The sequence below is a fragment of a genome, unplaced genomic scaffold (assembly GCF_019419815.1).
Source record: "Pyrus x bretschneideri cultivar Hongxiangsu unplaced genomic scaffold, Pyrus_bretschneideri_v1 Contig24, whole genome shotgun sequence".
NCBI classification, from domain to species: Eukaryota; Viridiplantae; Streptophyta; class Magnoliopsida; order Rosales; family Rosaceae; genus Pyrus; species Pyrus x bretschneideri.
The window spans coordinates 5,457,469-5,474,740 of NW_025999546.1; the positions used below are offsets into that span (position 1 = coordinate 5,457,469).

The 17,272-nt window shown below is 37.4% G+C and overlaps 3 protein-coding genes across 3 annotated transcripts; 1 reads left to right on the forward strand and 2 right to left on the reverse strand.

Annotated features, from left to right (window-relative positions):
- Positions 1 to 543: 543 nt before the first annotated feature.
- Positions 544 to 6,776, forward strand: LOC103945885 (carotenoid 9,10(9',10')-cleavage dioxygenase 1). Its single transcript, XM_018647118.2, is given in 15 exon segments — positions 544 to 795; positions 876 to 946; positions 1,058 to 1,072; positions 1,708 to 1,739; positions 1,742 to 1,818; positions 1,895 to 1,994; positions 2,329 to 2,391; positions 2,765 to 2,875; positions 2,956 to 3,140; positions 3,538 to 3,676; positions 4,813 to 4,930; positions 5,006 to 5,107; positions 5,658 to 5,909; positions 6,219 to 6,330; positions 6,540 to 6,776. Coding segments are annotated over 15 exon segments (1,644 nt in total). The 5' UTR covers positions 544 to 558; the 3' UTR covers positions 6,570 to 6,776.
- A 362-nt stretch (positions 6,777 to 7,138) lies between these two features.
- LOC103945886 (UDP-galactose/UDP-glucose transporter 3) lies at positions 7,139 to 9,761 on the reverse strand. The gene is given in 8 exon segments (XM_009356480.3): positions 7,139 to 7,350; positions 7,353 to 7,645; positions 7,934 to 8,055; positions 8,222 to 8,325; positions 8,496 to 8,526; positions 8,984 to 9,114; positions 9,228 to 9,325; positions 9,475 to 9,761. Coding segments are annotated over 8 exon segments (996 nt in total). The 5' UTR covers positions 9,579 to 9,761; the 3' UTR covers positions 7,139 to 7,237.
- Positions 9,762 to 10,785: 1,024 nt separating this feature from the next.
- Positions 10,786 to 16,720, reverse strand: LOC103945884 (nuclear transcription factor Y subunit A-1). The gene is made up of 7 exons (XM_009356479.3): positions 16,563 to 16,720; positions 13,830 to 14,086; positions 13,511 to 13,626; positions 13,259 to 13,330; positions 12,385 to 12,549; positions 11,298 to 11,695; positions 10,786 to 11,203 (listed from the first exon to the last, which is right to left on the reverse strand). The coding sequence occupies exons 2-6, from the start codon at positions 14,071 to 14,073 to the stop codon at positions 11,312 to 11,314; spliced, it is 981 nt and encodes a 326-aa protein (XP_009354754.2). The 5' UTR covers positions 14,074 to 14,086; positions 16,563 to 16,720; the 3' UTR covers positions 10,786 to 11,203; positions 11,298 to 11,311.
- Between the last annotated feature and the right edge of the window lie 552 nt (positions 16,721 to 17,272).

The window sequence follows — 17,272 nt, forward strand, 5'->3', positions numbered from 1 at the left end:
AATACATATACACATATATAGAAAAATGCTAAGGGGATTTTTCAAAGTGAATCTCTCCGTGGATTCTCCACCACCATATGTTTTTAGCATAATATTTTACAATGTTGATAAGAAAATTGTGTCGTGGAGAGTTCAGGAAGAGTCCGTTTTTGAGAAAGTCACCTTAGCATTTCTCATATATATAAATAAAAAGTTGACGTCACTCAATAAAAGTGAGAAAGCTTATGTTCGGATCTCTCACGCGAACTCGATTAGCTGCCACATTTTACTATTGTACTGTCTTGTAGCGGCAGCATCATTAGAGTTTGAGGACACGAAGATACTAACTGATTATTACTAAGTTATCTCAGACTCTGCAATGTTGGTTTTTTCCCACATTCCACAACAAAACGTTAAACGTGGCACTGCCACTGCCAAAAAAAATTCCTCCAATCGAAATATGACAACAACATGCGATGAAAAATCCCCCTACCACTTCATTATTTGCTTCATTTCTGTTTCCACCACACAGACTGACTCACCCACAAACTCCGACCAAGGACCAGAAACCAGACAGCAATGGTGGATGTCGAGGTTAGCGACGAGAAGCAGCAGCTCAAGGGCAGCGGCACAGTGATCCCCAACCCAAAACCCAACAAGGGTTATGCTTCAAAAGTTGTGGACTTGATAGAGAAGCTGATTGTGAAGTGGATGTACGACTCTTCTCAGCCTCACCACTACCTCGCCGGCAACTTTGCTCCGGTGGTTGATGAAACTCCTCCCACCACCAACCTCCCCGTCATCGGCCATCTTCCTGTAACTCTCTCTCTCTCTCTCTCTCTCTCTCTCTCTCAAAATTGCCAATTGTCATGTTCTATGCCATATATGAATTGCAGGAGTGCTTGAATGGAGAGTTTGTCAGGGTGGGGCCCAACCCAAAGTTTGCACCAGTTGCTGGATATCACTGGTATGTCTATTTTCCATCTCCCTTTTTGGGTCTCTGTTACATTTTGGAAATAATGTTTCAGAGAATAGTCATCTGGTTTTGTGTTGATGTTCTTTATTGCTATCTTTGCAGGTTTGATGGAGATGGGTGAGTGATTCCCCAGTTTTTATTACATCTTTATTCGAATTCTGAATTCAAGTTCTGAACTATTTGTTTGTAAGGTGATTATGTTGTTGAATTCAATTTCCATGCTAAAATTGAGATAAATCATAAATAGCTTAAATAGCTTCTCTCCAATATTCGTGTCGTTGGCTGAATTTGTAAATCGATTGAATCAGTCTGGGGAATATTGAAGGAGTATTTTCTATTATAGGATTCAGTATAAGACTTTTCTTTTTCTTGCTATTGTGAAATGTGGCTAATTGTGCTTCAGAACTCCCTAATTTCTCCTTATCTCCGTCGTGTTCTGCATCGGTATGGTTTAGGTATTATTTGCTTGCTTTCATGAGGTATTCTTTTCGGAGAACTGTTTCTCGGTGCATTTGGTGAAATATGCAACTGTTTTTCAGCATGTACTAGTTGATTGTCTATACACCTTCGTTTCTGATACTACATTCATTGATTTATTTTACGACTCAGCATTAAGTTTTTCAACTATCCTGCCTTTTAAATTGTAAAAGTTACACAATTTCTTGGTTCCAATAATTGTGTCTAGGATAATATAAATTGGACAAAGCAGGTAAAACCGTAACGCTATACATGTAATTGTTAACATTTTGCAGTATGGTTCATGGTATGCGCATCAAAGATGGCAAGCAACTTATGTCTCCCGCTACATTAGGACGTCACGTCTTAAGCAAGAAGAATATTTTAGAGGTGCTAAATTTATGAAGGTATGTCATTGCAATTTAGTTTTAAGTTTGTGCCATACACGTTCCATTCTTACATTCCTCAATGTGTCATTTCCAGATTGGAGACCTTAAGGGGTTTCTCGGCTTACTCATGGTGAACTTACAAATGCTAAGAGCAAAACTGAAAATATTAGATATGTCTTATGGAAATGGGACAGGTAAGGTGTTCTTCGCAGTATGTTTTTTAACTGCAACAACTTTTATTTTACGTACAATTTTGAAAGAAGTTTTTCATGCATTATCCTGTTTTAAAGTTAATGTCGGAACTGCAACAACTCATTGGCTTTAATGCCTTTGGTCACTGATCTTTGTATACGATTATAATTCTTATGATCCCTACACCACACTGTAGATGCATGGACACGTCCAGATGTGAAAATTGGGCACATGGTTCTTAAATTTATCCTTGAAATCCTGGCGAATGAGGAAAGCATGTCCTTTTACTTGCCCAAGGAAGCAGTGATCGTAACTAACTGTTTTCTGCATTTCCAGGTAACACGGCTCTCGTATATCACCATGGGAAGCTTCTAGCTCTTTCAGAGGCAGATAAACCTTGTAAGCAGAACTCACCCATTTTCTTGCATCTACTTTTCAATTTCAATCTATTCGAGAATCTATTGGGATGAAAAGATTACTTGTTCTTGGACTGCACAACTTCTTTTGATGCCATATAGATGTATGGTTTTTGCGGTTGAGAAAAAGAAAAGGTTGAAATGGCAACCTTTTATTGCCTCCTATATCTTTTGCGGGACGAAGACATATTGGTACTTTTTTCTGTTTCTAGAGCGGAACTGAAATTACTTATGTTGCATTGGCAATGAAATAGGAACAATTTGTGTTGCCTGTATATCTTTGTGCGACTCAAACATATTGGTACTCTTGTTTATTCCTAGTTTGTAAACGGAATTGTTTATTTTGCATTATGCAGATGTCCTCAAAGTTTTGGAAGATGGAGATCTGCAAACAGTTGGCTTGCTGGATTATGACAAGAGACTGACACATTCCTTCACTGCTCATCCAAAGGTTGACCCAGTCACTGGTAAGTACATTCTCATAAAAAGGTACTTATTCGGCCTTATAAGGAAATTTTCCTGTCAACTTATGAAGTACATAATGCAGGTGAGATGTTTACCTTTGGCTACTCACATACACCGCCATATGTCACTTATAGAGTTATTTCGAAGGATGGTTTCATGCATGACCCTATACCGATAACAATAGCAGACCCCGTCATGATGCATGATTTTGCAATTACTGAGAACTATGCAATTTTCATGGATCTCCCCCTGATCTTCAAACCAAAGGTATGAAATTATTTTCAACCAGTTATAGAACACCCGCTATATAAATGGTTAATTTTACCATAAAGTATGAGACACTTACCGACCAAGTATTCTCCAACCAGTCACAGGCAAAGAAAAAGAGGTTGGAGTGGCAAATAAGGAGGAGCAATTCTTGGTTTTCTATGCATTCTTGGTTTTAGATCAACATTACGTAATATGGTACTGTGTTCGAGTGTGTTGTTCCTCGGATTTGGGTTTCATACATATAAGTCTGCAATGGTTCACGGACATTGAGTGGCATTATCCACTTCCATTCCACTGAAGTTTTAGATCAATGGATAACTTAACAATAATTATTGAGCATTAAACAATCACATTATAATGAAATTGAACATGTTATTATTTTTCATTTTTTCAGGAAATGGTGAAGGAAAAAAAGTTTATATTCACATTTGATCAAACAAAAATAGCTCGCTTTGGTTTACTTCCACGGTATGCAAAGAATGAGTCGTTAATCAGATGGTTCGAGCTTCCAAATTGCTTCATTTTCCATAATGGTGAGCGTGTTTGCTTCCAATCTTAGTGCAAGAAAACAGTGTCTTTGAAACAAGTATTTGTTTTTCAATCAGTTAAATATATATTAAAAATACCTGCATGCTATTAAAATTTAATTGGTGAAGCACAGCAGACACTCTTAAATAAGTTCCTATGCTTTATCCTTCTTTTGAGGCATTACTACGAATTATCGTCTGAGGAGCCCGATCACTTTCTGCTAAAAAATGTTGCGACTTTTAATCCTTTTTTCTGAAAATCTTAAATTTGTTTATGGTGATATCTATTGAGCTCTGTATCCTTGCTGCTTTGGCAGTTCTTTTTCCTTGCTACTTGCAGTTGGGTTCAAACCAATATGCTCTTGGTAGTTTTATGCCTACCAGCTCTTTCTTATGCATACCGCCTGTCTGATTCAGGCCGCAAAAATCCTACCAGCTACCTATAACTTTTATTATTTTTCTTTCTATTCCATTGATCTTTTTGTTGCTTCAGTTTTTCTTCTTGGTTTCACAGAGTAGTACTGATCTAACTCCCAGTTGCAGATTATCCTTGAATTCCTCTATCTAAAGTTTCAGACCTTCTGAACTTATCAAGGCTTACGGAAGTTATTTTAGCCCCCTTTGATTAAGTTCTATTTTGTCTTCATCACTGACTCACATCAAATGCTGACTAGGAGGGAATTGTTCTTCTCCGATTCCTGTCTACTGAAGAATTACTGATCAACCATTACGTCTGTTATTCTTTTTGGTAAATTTTACTTTAATATTTAGGACCTTTCTGGATTAACCAATATGCCGAAATTCTGGTTTATACTTGACTGACTTGGAAGATTAGTTGATATAGCACAATTGTAACTCCGTGTTGATTTCTGCAAATCATAATTTGTAGATTCACCAGTCTGCAAAGTGGTTGCCCGTCTGTTCATGTACTGTGAAATGGTTGTGTGTGTTAGTCCCGTTCAGTCCCGGAACTTAACCAACTAATGACAGGATATTTGTTCAAATGTGTAACTTATAGTTAATGTCGATTGTTTCAACAATTAATATCTATGATCTTGCATGGTTTGTGAGTAAGCCATGCTTAAAGTTTTTTCTTGTCTAAATTCTGAAGGCTTGCCATTTTTTTTTCTCCTTTTATGTAGCTAATGCTTGGGAGGAGGGGGACGAAGTTGTTTTAATCACATGCCGGCTTGATAATCTTGATTTGGACATGGTCAATGGGTCTGTCAAAGAAAAGCTTGAAAACTTCAAAAATGAGCTGTAAGAGATTTTGACAGATGTTGCTAACTTGATTTCTTGAGAGATGGTGCTTCTGACTGTTTTAATTATTTGCAGGTACGAGATGAGATTCAACTTGAAAACTGGTCTAGCATCCCAAAAGAAGCTATCAGAATCGGCTGTAGATTTTCCCAGGGTGAATGAGAGCTACACCGGCAGGTATGCATATTCCTTTCCCTGGGAGCTGCCTAATGTTCTTTTAGGGCATGTTCGATAATCATTTTGCTTTTAGTTTTTAGTTTTCACTTTTAGTGCTTAAGGTATGGGAAAAGTATATGAGGGAAAGGAGAGATGAAGAAGGATGGTTGGAGGGAGCTGAAGAAACAAAGAAGAATGAACAAAAACAAAGTCTTGAAATTGTTTTTGTTTTTTTATTTTTAGTTTTCATTGTGTACTTTTCTTTATACATCTCTCCTGCCATCCTTCTTCCGCTCTTCTATATCCCTAATTTCTCTCACATATTTCTCCTCTACCTCTAGCTCAAAAAAATAAAATAAAATAAAATAAAATAAAAAACACTAAAAGCGAAATTGTTATCAAATGGGCCTTTAGCTATCATGCTCTCTCTCTCTCTCTCTCTCTCTCTCTCTCTATTGTGGCACGGCACCTTATCTTTGCTTTTGCCATTTGGTACCGTTACCATCATTTTCGAAAGCTACTGTAACATTCGTGTTTACTTATTTTGATCAACTAACTTATGTGAAATCAGGAAGCAGCGTTATGTGTACGGAACCTTACTGGACAGCATTGCCAAGGTTACAGGGGTAGCCAAGTTTGATCTGCATGCTGAACCAGAGGTCGGAAAAACACAAATTGAGGTTGGAGGAAATGTCCAAGGCCTCTATGACCTGGGACCTGGCAGATTTGGTTCTGAGGCTATTTTTGTCCCTCGTATTCCTGGCGTTACTTCTGAAGAAGATGATGGCTACTTAATACTCTTTGTTCATGACGAGAACACTGGGTATTATTCATTTCCCTGACTTTTTTTTTTTTTTCCGCCGAATATCTCTTACACTGTTAATTAAGTTATAGACTTACGGTTTCCAACATCTATCTCTTGTTTAATATAATGGCGTGTCCTCAGTTTTGGGAAAGTCAAAGTGCTTTATTCCTTATAAACCAAATCATTAGTTTCTTTATAGTTCTCTCTGCTCATGCTTTTGAAGCTGAGTAAACCGGTGTTACCAGCAGTTATGCAGTGACGTGTATGTGAAGTTCAATCTTCTCTGAGGACAGGACTGCAATCTAAACTTGCATTTTAATCATGCAGAAAATCAGCAATTCATGTAGTTGATGCAAAGACAATGTCATCAGAGCCTGTTGCAGTTGTGGAATTGCCACACAGAGTTCCTTACGGTTTCCATGCCTTCTTCGTGACAGAGGTCAGCGCCACTTCAGTTGTTCCAAAGATGCACTTTAATCTTTACTTCATTCTGCATCAATGCACTTAATTCACACACAGATTGGGATGCAGATCAGTTTTATTTGATTTAATTTGACTCAAAACCGCCTTCTTATGTTTCTTTCTCCTACTCTAGTATTCCTTTTCTTGGTAGCGCGCTTCTGATCTAAATTATGGTTTCTTGAACAGGAGCAATTGCAAGAACAAGCAAAGCTCTAATTGTTCATCATTGGAAGAACCTACAAGTGAAGGCACGCCAGCGTCAACTGAACCTGTTGTCGTGTAGGCAGTCTACTCCACATCTACACCAATAAATAATGTATACACCTCTGTATTTAAACTACCGGATGGTGTTTTAATTACTTTGAACCAAAAGAATCAGTGGGTTACATAGCAATACCTATACCATCTTAATTATGTTGATTACATACTTGGAAGCATTTTCCTTTTCTCATTCGCATAGGGTTCCTTTTTTTCTGGAGGACGGAATTGGTATTATATTAGATGAGGGAGAATTAAGAAAAGTGATTGGAGAACTATAACTCTACCGCACCTAAAATAACACCAACTCCGTCCTCTGTCAGTTTTAATGATTGCAATGTCGATGGCAGTCGAATTTGTTAGCAACATGTTTAAGTGATTAATTTGAGTCTCTCCTCTTGTGATTGTTGCTTACAACTCTTAATTATCCACCTCTTGTTGTATACGCATCTCTTTTTTACCGTATTAAAAGAGGGTATACAACAAGAGATGGCAAAAAGCCTAAAAGGGTACCAAGTCTTCATAAATGAGGAAAAATCGTGGGTTATCTATAGATGTGAAGGGTCTATTCAATTACATTACAAAAGTTGCAAGGCGTTTGAATATAAGTTGAAAATTAATTGTGGTTACATTGGCTTTCTCTTTTGTGGAGCTCTCTGCAATTTCCTCCACTTGTGGTGTATATGATACGACAGCCCGGAAAATACCATGACAACTGATCCCCATTGCTTCGTTGACAGGGATTGCCGCTCAGCACCGAAGACACCACGATGCTTACAAACTTGCGGGTTGTGGTAATGGTGGTGTTAGCTAAGGAACCAAATCGACTTATGGTTAGGAAAATGAAGTTCTGTCCAACAGCACCACACAGACAATAGCGAAAAATGTCCCAAGCCGCTTCTGGATGCTGCTTGCAGAATTGTACTGCCTCAAATCCGCTGCCACGAGGCCAGCCAAACATGTAGATCATGTTGTATATGGTACCCCACAAATTCATGCCTAACATTATGTCCCAAGCGCTCGTCTTTGGATACCTAAGCAAAATCAAAAGCCATAACATTTAAGACTGAACCGTATATCGTTTCACATGTATAGATGGATTGACATCTTTCATAAATTTTATTCCTATCAGCACAAATTCCCTCCAGCGAACTTAAAGTCCAAGCTGATTTTCATACACAGTCAACAACAGACAATTTGGGGTGGGATTTGCAAAATGTTGACAAGTGGTTTAAATAATGTTAAGATTCCTGTGAGTGAATAGCAGAAAATCAACCAGTATTTAAATGGTAGAAAAAGGATGATGATTTTCTGAAGTATACCTCGCAGTTATTGAGTCCTGGGTAGCATTTGTGAATCCATCAAAAGCGAGGTTGAGGAAACATAGTCCATATCCAAGAGGCGCATTTGGGTGTGCCAACTTGCTAATAGTCTTTGAACTAGTCTGAAATCGACCCAAACGGAATAACATAAGAAAAGCAACAAAATAAGTATGGGTAGCATGAAATTTATCAAGTACAATTTATAAGGAAAATTGAAAGACAAAAGATAAGAATTATTTCATTCTTGTTTCATTCTCAATAAGCACACACGCCCACACCATCCCTCACCTTCAAGAGTGCAAATATGGATACTCCTCCGGCGACAAGAAGAGTACAAACATATTCAGGAAAGCTGTATCTTTTGCCGTAGACTAGAGTACCCATCAGCATCACTGCATACATGTAAAAACCATATATCGTCCCCATTACAATAATATGCTTCCTTTTTCTTATTGAAATTCAAAGGCAATCTAATCAGTATGATAGTTCACAATCTTAATTGAACTTATATGAGTAACATTCTTGCATATGTAAGATACGGAAAATAATGGTAAATAATGACCTGGAATCATTTTTGAGGACTTTGCCAAGACCTGCAAGTAGAAGAAAAAAAAACAGCTTTAATATTCGAAAACTATAGATCCATTATTTGGAATTTACTCCAAAAGTATAAATAAAAAACGAAACTTTTCACGAAAATCTATTCTTATCATCCCTTAAACAACCAATTCAACATCCTATCAAACTCAACTAAGAATTTATCCAAAAAATAATAATGTTATTGGCTGCATGGAAGTTCGGCTAATGGGTCCTTAAACATTTTTTTTTTGCCAATGAAGTTTATCCAGAGGAAATCAAACTACTCCATTACATCTATGACAATCGTAAGTTTCCTAGCTCACTAGACCGGTAAGAAAATCTGATCCAGTTAACTAGAACTAAGCACATAATCATCAATTCTTCCTATGACCATAAGTTCATAACCATATTCTCTAATGCTGCCCATTTGAGTTACAGGTACATGATCAAATCGAAAATTGGAACGCAAACCTGAGCCGGGTAACTGATGTACTTCAACGCTTCGATCCCCATAGCGGGTCCAATCGTATTAGTAATCCCTGCACTCCAGAACGTCCACATAGGAGCGCCTCCAGTATTGCTGCTAGAACAAAGCTTTATCACTGTTCAAAAGAACCAAATAGACAATATTACCATCCTCCCAATTGCATTTTTCAGCTCAAATCAATCAACATTACAAGAAATTCAAGGTTTTCAGAGAAAGATTGAAGCTTACTTATATACGACCAGATTAGACAGACCACATTCTGAGCCAAGTTCAAGACTGCAAGGTGTTCGAACCTATGTCCATCTCGCCCGAATCGCTTCGTGGACCTAAAACCAAAGATCAAGACATCACCAATTTCGATTAATGTCGACAACCAAGTCTGCAAATTTCGAAGACGATTTAAGGAGCTGAAGAATCCCAAAAGGGGGGTGCGCGATCTGGGAAATTCCCAAGTGCAGAGAAAGAGAAGACTTACAGAGTCTCCTGAAGAACGCCTTGGTAAATATACGCAGCCCAAATTCCGACGACACAGAAGCCGAACACCAACACGCGCCGCAGCCCCGACCCGTGAGCTTCCATTTCAGCCCACCAAATCCCCTGCCGCAATCACTTCAATCGCAGTTGCTATAATGAACTGGATGGCGAAGTTGCGTAACAAATTTTTTATTTTTATTTTTTTGAATTTTAAATAGGGCTGTTATTATTGGTTGTCTCTGAGATTTACTTTAAAACAGTAAAAGTTGTTAATCTAGTTTTTTTTTTTTTTTTTTAACAAATGTGTTCATGTAATTATTGAATAGTATATAATTTTTATTTAAAAAAATAATGAAAAATATTTAAAAATTTTAAATTTTAACAATAAGGTCAAAATAAAAACAGGAAAATATTGAAATAAAAAACTAAAAGACCTCAAACAAAAATGATTCAATTTTTTAAGAAACCAAAATATCTAACATTTAAGCATTACCATTGAAGAAAAAATTTGAGGAAAAAAAAAGAAGAAAGAAAGAAAATCCCTCAGGAAAGCCTGGTTTCAACCTGGAGAGCATGAAAGGAGTAAAAGAGTGGGCTCCTCAACCTCTCTGCAGAAAGGGAGCACCAGCCATTCTTTTTTATTCAAATTGCATGCATCCTCCTCAGATTACTAAATCTTTCATCATTGGGACATTTCCGTGTGCGATTATTATCCTTAAACCAGACAACTTCATTCGAAACGTCGAAAGACACAAAGCTTTTACAGACAGAAACATGGTTTTCGAGAGACAGAGAGACATAGAGGCGGAGGGAGGCTTTACATTACAATGGTGTTCATGTTAGGGTTTTTGTTCTGGTTGGACTTGGGCTCACGTGCTCCAATGCATTGGAGATCCTTCACTTTGGGCTGGCATTTATTAAGATTTAGATCGTACGAGCGTTTTAGCATTTAAATTTGAATTTTCACAACCATTAAATTTTTTATTCAATACTATGTACCATTAAAAATTTTCCAAGAATTTACGTTTTCAATATTTTTGAATAAATTATATCAGACCAATGTATCTATTATCTTGCACCAAGTTTGAGTTGTTTGACCTTTTATATTTCTGTAAATCAGAATAGTTTGAAATATCACTCTATAAAATAGAAAGCTCTACTTAATTTACTCACAACACCCATGCTAAAACTAAATTTACTCAAAACACCCCAGCTCCCTCTATTCACAAGTGTGGAAAGTAGTTTGGTTTTGCACAATTAAATACTTAATTAGACAATAATCAAGACCAATACTGCCTAAGTAGTTGGACCCTTGACAAAATCAGATAGTAATCAAGCATAAAATAGAACAATAGCTACACTTAGAAACACAGATCAAATTCTCCCCTCCAGGGATGGGGAAAAGTCTTTTCAAGAGGTACCACAACCCTAAATTTTGTCCGAAACCGAAGTCACTACACACATTCGAAAATCGAAACACAACGGCACTGTTTAGAATCTACACATTCATAACTAATTTTCTGGTTTTAAGTTCCCAACTGATGCCTTTCTTTACTGTTTCTACAACAGGAATGAGTGCACAAGTGATGGCAGTCTGAAGACGACCGCCTATCGACTTGCGCACCACTCCAATAGTTACAGAGTAACCAAAGCCAAGAATGATTTGCCTGATAGAGACATTGCACAGCCGGGTTTCCCCCAAGAGAGACCGTGCACGCCTTGAGCTTCACCTGCAAGATATAAGCCTCTATTTACAAGATGTTGAACAAATAATAACACGGTTTGTCATACAAACTGAAACCTACGCCAGGAGGAGTATCAAACCTCGTAGAGGGATCTCATTTACTGGGGATGGCCCCACGAGATGACCCTTTCAACTGCATGTTTTCCCTGCTGTCACCAAACGCAGAAGGGTATGCTGATGATGGGCCACGATCGGTGCCATTACCATTAGAGCGTGTGTGGTGGTTGTGTGTCCTGAACCATGGACCTGATCCGTCTTGCTGGACATTTGAGGAATCAACATCCGCATTGCTGGTATTTGGAAAGCAATCAAAACCAGATTTGGCGGATTGGCCTGAATGGTTTCCATCCAAATTCATGCCCTTTTCTAACGAGGAATTCTCATTATTGGCATCTTGTTTCTTTGTATTCAGGAAGCGGCCTCCACAGCCCCTTGCTCTCCTTAATGCATGTAGGTGTCGAGACTCGTGAAGATAAGGCTGTACAACGAACATAAAATCATATGTCAATCAAGCCATAAAGGATCAATTACCAAGCAGAAGAATCAAATCAAGTGGCTGTATGAACTTAAGACCTAAAGGAACCACCACGTACCGTCAAGGCTTTACAGCCCAAATCCTAAAGCACGTGCCTGGAGTGACGAAATCTATATACCCACCAATATGTTTCTAAAAAGTAGGCGATAATATGAAAATGGAATGAAAGACATTCATTCAGAGTATCGCTGATATTAGTCTGATATCACCAATTCACATGCATGGACAAATCCACATCTGTGAAAATGAGTCAGATATGATTGCTACGTACCAACATTTACCAATATTTCCACTAATACATCTCCAAATTTACCAGTGTTCTATAGATATTTCTGCATTTCCAACTTCCGGGGCTGTAAATATTATCAAATCAATTGATAATTTATTGAAGGGAGAAGAAGATATTTGTTTGCACCTTAAAGACATTAGATTATTTCCATAAAATCCAGACCACCTACATATTCATTAAACTTCATCATCTTAGATGGTTTCTTGTACCCAACTCCCCATGAATGTAAGAATGGCCACACATATGTGCATGTCTAATGGTAAGAATGGCCACACATATGTGCATGTCTAATGCTACCAAATTCTACTGCAGTTTGAAAGAACGAAAAATTGAAATCATTTACCTTTCGAGCTTTTATAAGTTTCTTTTCAAGCTCAGCTTTAGCACGTGACTGTCTTCGTCTCAAAATACCATGGTACTGCTTTGCATTTACATACACAGGCTCCTCTTCCATATCAAGGGGCAAAAGCATTCTACCAGGATGCATACCATAGAAGTGGGGAGGCAACTGGCATCACACTAAAAACCATCAGACAAGAAACCAGAACTTTTCTCAACATTAAATTCAATGCATTACAAATATACTCATCCTATTGCTTATCCAAGACGAGAAAGTGAAAGTGTTGCATCTATTGTTTGACTACAACAATGAAGACCAAACATGTATATAATAGTACCATACCCGACAGAAAATAACTTAGTATCCAGAGCATCACCTAGTCTTCTAAAGAAAATTGTTCTTTCTGTGGGACTGCAAGTTATCCGACACCATGTTATCATATTGTTACCCAGCGTCCTTTTTCATTCATCCTTTCTCTCTAGTTGAATGGTCTGATTATTATTCGTCACTCAAGACAGTGATGGTTCATTGTCTCTCATTATAATTTATCATCATATATCTACGTTATTAATCGTGGTCCTCACAAGGAAATTGTTTGGTTGCTCCCTAATTGATGATTGGATGTCGGTTTTTCATTGACGAATTTATCAAATTCAGATAGCAGTTTGAGTTCGGTTTAGGCTAGTAGTCTAATCGAACCCTACTGATATGAAAATGTATCTCATTTCCTCCTGCATTCTGAACACATTTAAACAAGCAGTACGGAAATCCTACATTTACGATTAACTGGCATAGATCATTGACGAGTGAAGACTTCCTGCCGACTTAGATACAACTTATGCTACTAAAACAATATCAACAGTTGCGGATTGCATACCACAGCTTGTGGCCCATAAGGAGTCAACATCCCACCATATTGTGGATCTGAATACGGATATGATGACATAACCTGCAAGTTTAATAAACTTCTAAACCTTCTCATTGAACAGCAGACATTTTTCCAGAAGAAATTTGAACGCCTATAGTGGTAATGGATGCAGATTCCTGTTCTTCGTATGTCTGTGATTCTTTCCTGTGTGTTGTAAGGTTTGTATGCATAGAATGTGAGAAGAAAAGAAAAAGAACTTACAATTGAGTGGCCAACAAGTTCCATTTGTGAATTTGGATCCACGTGTTCACCCAATGCAGGAACCACTGACGACGAAACGCTTTTGATATGTTGGTTTTCACTTCCATTATTCCCATCTGAGTAAAACGAAACTCACATTAACACGTAAGTCTATAGCAGTCGACTGAACATATGAAAGAAGATAGAATGCTATAAATGTTATAGGGAAAGATGTGAAGCAGACGTAGTCCATAGTCGTGATGATAATTATTTATCCACCAGATAACTAAGTTCACATGAAATTTCCCGTGGGATATGATAATTTAAAAAAAGTAACTACCAGGCTGTAATCCTACTGTTGTCCGCAATTCTTTGTGGAAGTTGGCACCACCACCGTCCAGCCTAGCGTTAGGTTGTGCCTGCATTGCTCCATTCATGACCATACTATTACTGTGATCCACCAAAGATGATGCTGAACCATTCCCCCCTCCACGCCACCAAGGTTGGGAGTAGATAGGTTGCAACACAGTCTGAGCACCATGTTTTATATGCGGATCTTCATCTTTAGATTTGGCTGGCATCATTCACCACTTTCTCCTGAGAAGAATATAAGCATGGGTTTAACAAATATAACAAAAGTAAGGAAGATGAGGACAGAAACCAAAAGAAAGTACTGATCAACTGTCATGGCAGAAAGGAAACGACAACTCCTACAATTCATAAATCCACTTGGGGCACATTCAAGAAATCATATCTGAAGCAAGAAACCAAAACCGCTGACATTCAGTAATTGAAAAATACATAAATGGATCACAAAATAATTCAGCAAAACAACTCGAACAGAATGGTAAAGATTGATGTTCCATTTAAATCATATTATTCCTAGTTGATAAGCTTTTTAAGAAATTTCTTGAGGACAAAGCTAGGCATAAGTACATCAATCAAATGTTGTAACAGCCGGAGGCGTCTCCCAAAAATGTCAACTCCAATTCACATTTGGATTCCTAAGCGTCACTTGCACACTGTAGATCTTCCTACTGCATACCCAATGTGATTCAGGGGATTCACAATCCTCCCTACTTCACAGATATCATGATTCTCCCTCTGGGTATCACAACCTCCCTTCTTTGGCATTGGCACTTGCACCAGGAAGAAAACCACATGCATAACAATTGGTGGGTCTTTGTGAATTGAGATGTAACCATTTACTTCCCATGAACAACAGTTCAATCCACATGGTTAGAAGTTGTTCCCTCTGAACTTAACCCAACCCAAACAGGTCCACACGGTCTCTAACTATTTGAGATACTAAGCTACATGCATGGCACTTCCCCTTCAACTTTACTAGGCAACAAGGGGCATAACACATGACGTTGTGTTCCTCTCACCAGTCTTCCAATCACCACAACAATCTTGGCTATGTCCATCATAGGTAATCTTAGCTTATCCAATCGAGGAGGCTTACCTCTGGCGTCGCACATCCATTAACCCATAGCATAGAGGGTTCGCACTTTTTCCCTCATTGGCAGGGATCAGTTGTTATAACTATTTCCCCCAATTGACTCATAGGAAATGGGCTGGGACGCTCTGACAGACTGACTCTATTTCTGATGACCCCAGGCCTCTTCTGAAAGTACTAACTCTAGTAAAATTTAGACTCCCGGTTCTTAAATACTCTCTAAATATTAGTAGCACAGAGTTGATGCGGCATGATGAGGTATCGCAACCAGCCCTTCTTTTAAGGTTATCATAAAGTTCCGATCATGAACTTGAGAAATATAGACACTAACGCACAAACACGAAAATTGTGCAAATATAGTTACTGTAAAAGACGTAATGCATAAACAAATATTAAAGCACATGCAACATTCGCATGTATATCGTCGCCTATTCAAATCATGAATCACAAACTTGGATATCCCAAAGATAATGAATATTAAAGCCAAAAGGAAACAACGGAAAGAAATTTAATGCCTCGACAGTACTCTGTAAGTCCTCATGAAAACCCAACAAAATTCCACACTTGTTGTCCAACCCTCTAAACAGTTCAATTCTCTCTCAATCTCAAAACATATAAATAAGTACATACCAAACAAAAAGCACCTGATCAATCAATTTTGGTATCTTTAACATACATACAATTATATCTTCTTCTTCTTTTTATATATACTAGATATCAAAGTTGTGATACCGTACGTAGGCCATGCTACGTTGGAGGTCCTATGCCGCGCACCCCCCCCCCCCCCCAAAAAAAAAAAACAGCGGTTAAAAGACTTGAGTCGAAAAACCGTATGGAAGAAATTCGAACTCGGGACTGCGAGTGCAAGGAAGTCTGTCCTTAACATGCAATTATAACTTCAATCAAATGCAATTTACAGCTTCAAATGTATTCTAAACCAGTTTTTGAACTTTCTTTGATATGGTCGATATTTGGAAATATCGAACAAATCAGGGAATGATATGAAAAGAGGGTGAAGTTTAAACTTTCTTTGATACGGTAGATATTTGGAAATATAGAAAAAATCATAGAAAGATATGAAAAGGAGATGAAGTTTAAACTTCATCTCGTATCAGATAAACTTTTAAATTTCGGCTAATTGTTTTTGTCGGTATTTTCGACATATCGGTTAAATATTAGAGAAACTCTTATATTTCGTCTAAAATCAATGTTTAGTATCGATATTTCTACTAATACCGATATTTTAAAGAGCGTTCTAAACTCAGCTTCGAATTTACAAATGTTAAATACACTATTCTGTCTCACTCCATTAAACTGACTAAACTTTCAAAACCTTTTACATCTAGGGACCGGAATTTCAATACATGCAATCCCCCTTGTTTCAATTAAACAAAAATGCAACTAAACAGAAAAAAAAAAAAAAAGGAAAAAGGTGGAAACTTGAAAGCCCTTTTCATTATCCAAACCCCAAGCTCGAAACTTCATATAATTTTCTTTGTGATTCCACAATTTTCCCGCTGACCAAACAGAGATTAGAAGGAGTTTTCTAACAAAAACAAGAATTCAAGCATGCAGAAACATTGATTTGAGGAAAATTGGGAGGGAAAATCTTACAGTGGTGAGCCAAGTAGCAGATAGGAAGCCGAAGAAGAAACTTTGATTTCAGGGATTGGAAGTCGTCGATGCAAGTCTCATTTTCTCTCTCCTTTCTTCTCGCTATCTGTCTCTCTCTCTCTTCCTTCTCTCTGCAACCTTAAGAGAGACAGTGGAAGGTCACGCAGACAGAGACAGTTTAAAAATATGATATATTTTTAAAAAATATTATTCTTGGAAATAAATTTAATATTTATTAGTTTAAACTATACAGAAAAGTTTGACAAGGCAAAAGACAATAAAGAAGGGAGAAGTTTGGGTGACTAGACCAAATTAGCCTTACAATTCCCCCTTTCCTTCCTTGTAATTTACCCTTTGTTATATATATAAAATTAATTATTGGAATAACGAATTGAATATCAAATTATTATAAATGACTAATTCTCATAATGCATCAACAATCTTTAATTTTTGTCACAATAGACTTTGTTTTACTATTTATAATTATAAGTTAACTATGTTTTAGGCTAATTGTGATTGTGACACCTTTGTTAGAATTATCCAAACAAGCATTGCATATATAACAGTCTGGTATAGTTGCGTCGTTGCCTTCATCTCTTAATGTAAATATATCATTGTCTTTAATGGTTTTTTTTATTTACTTGATAAAAAATAAATAAATAATGGAAACAGCGATGTTGAATCAACTTTTTTATTGGTTATAACAATTA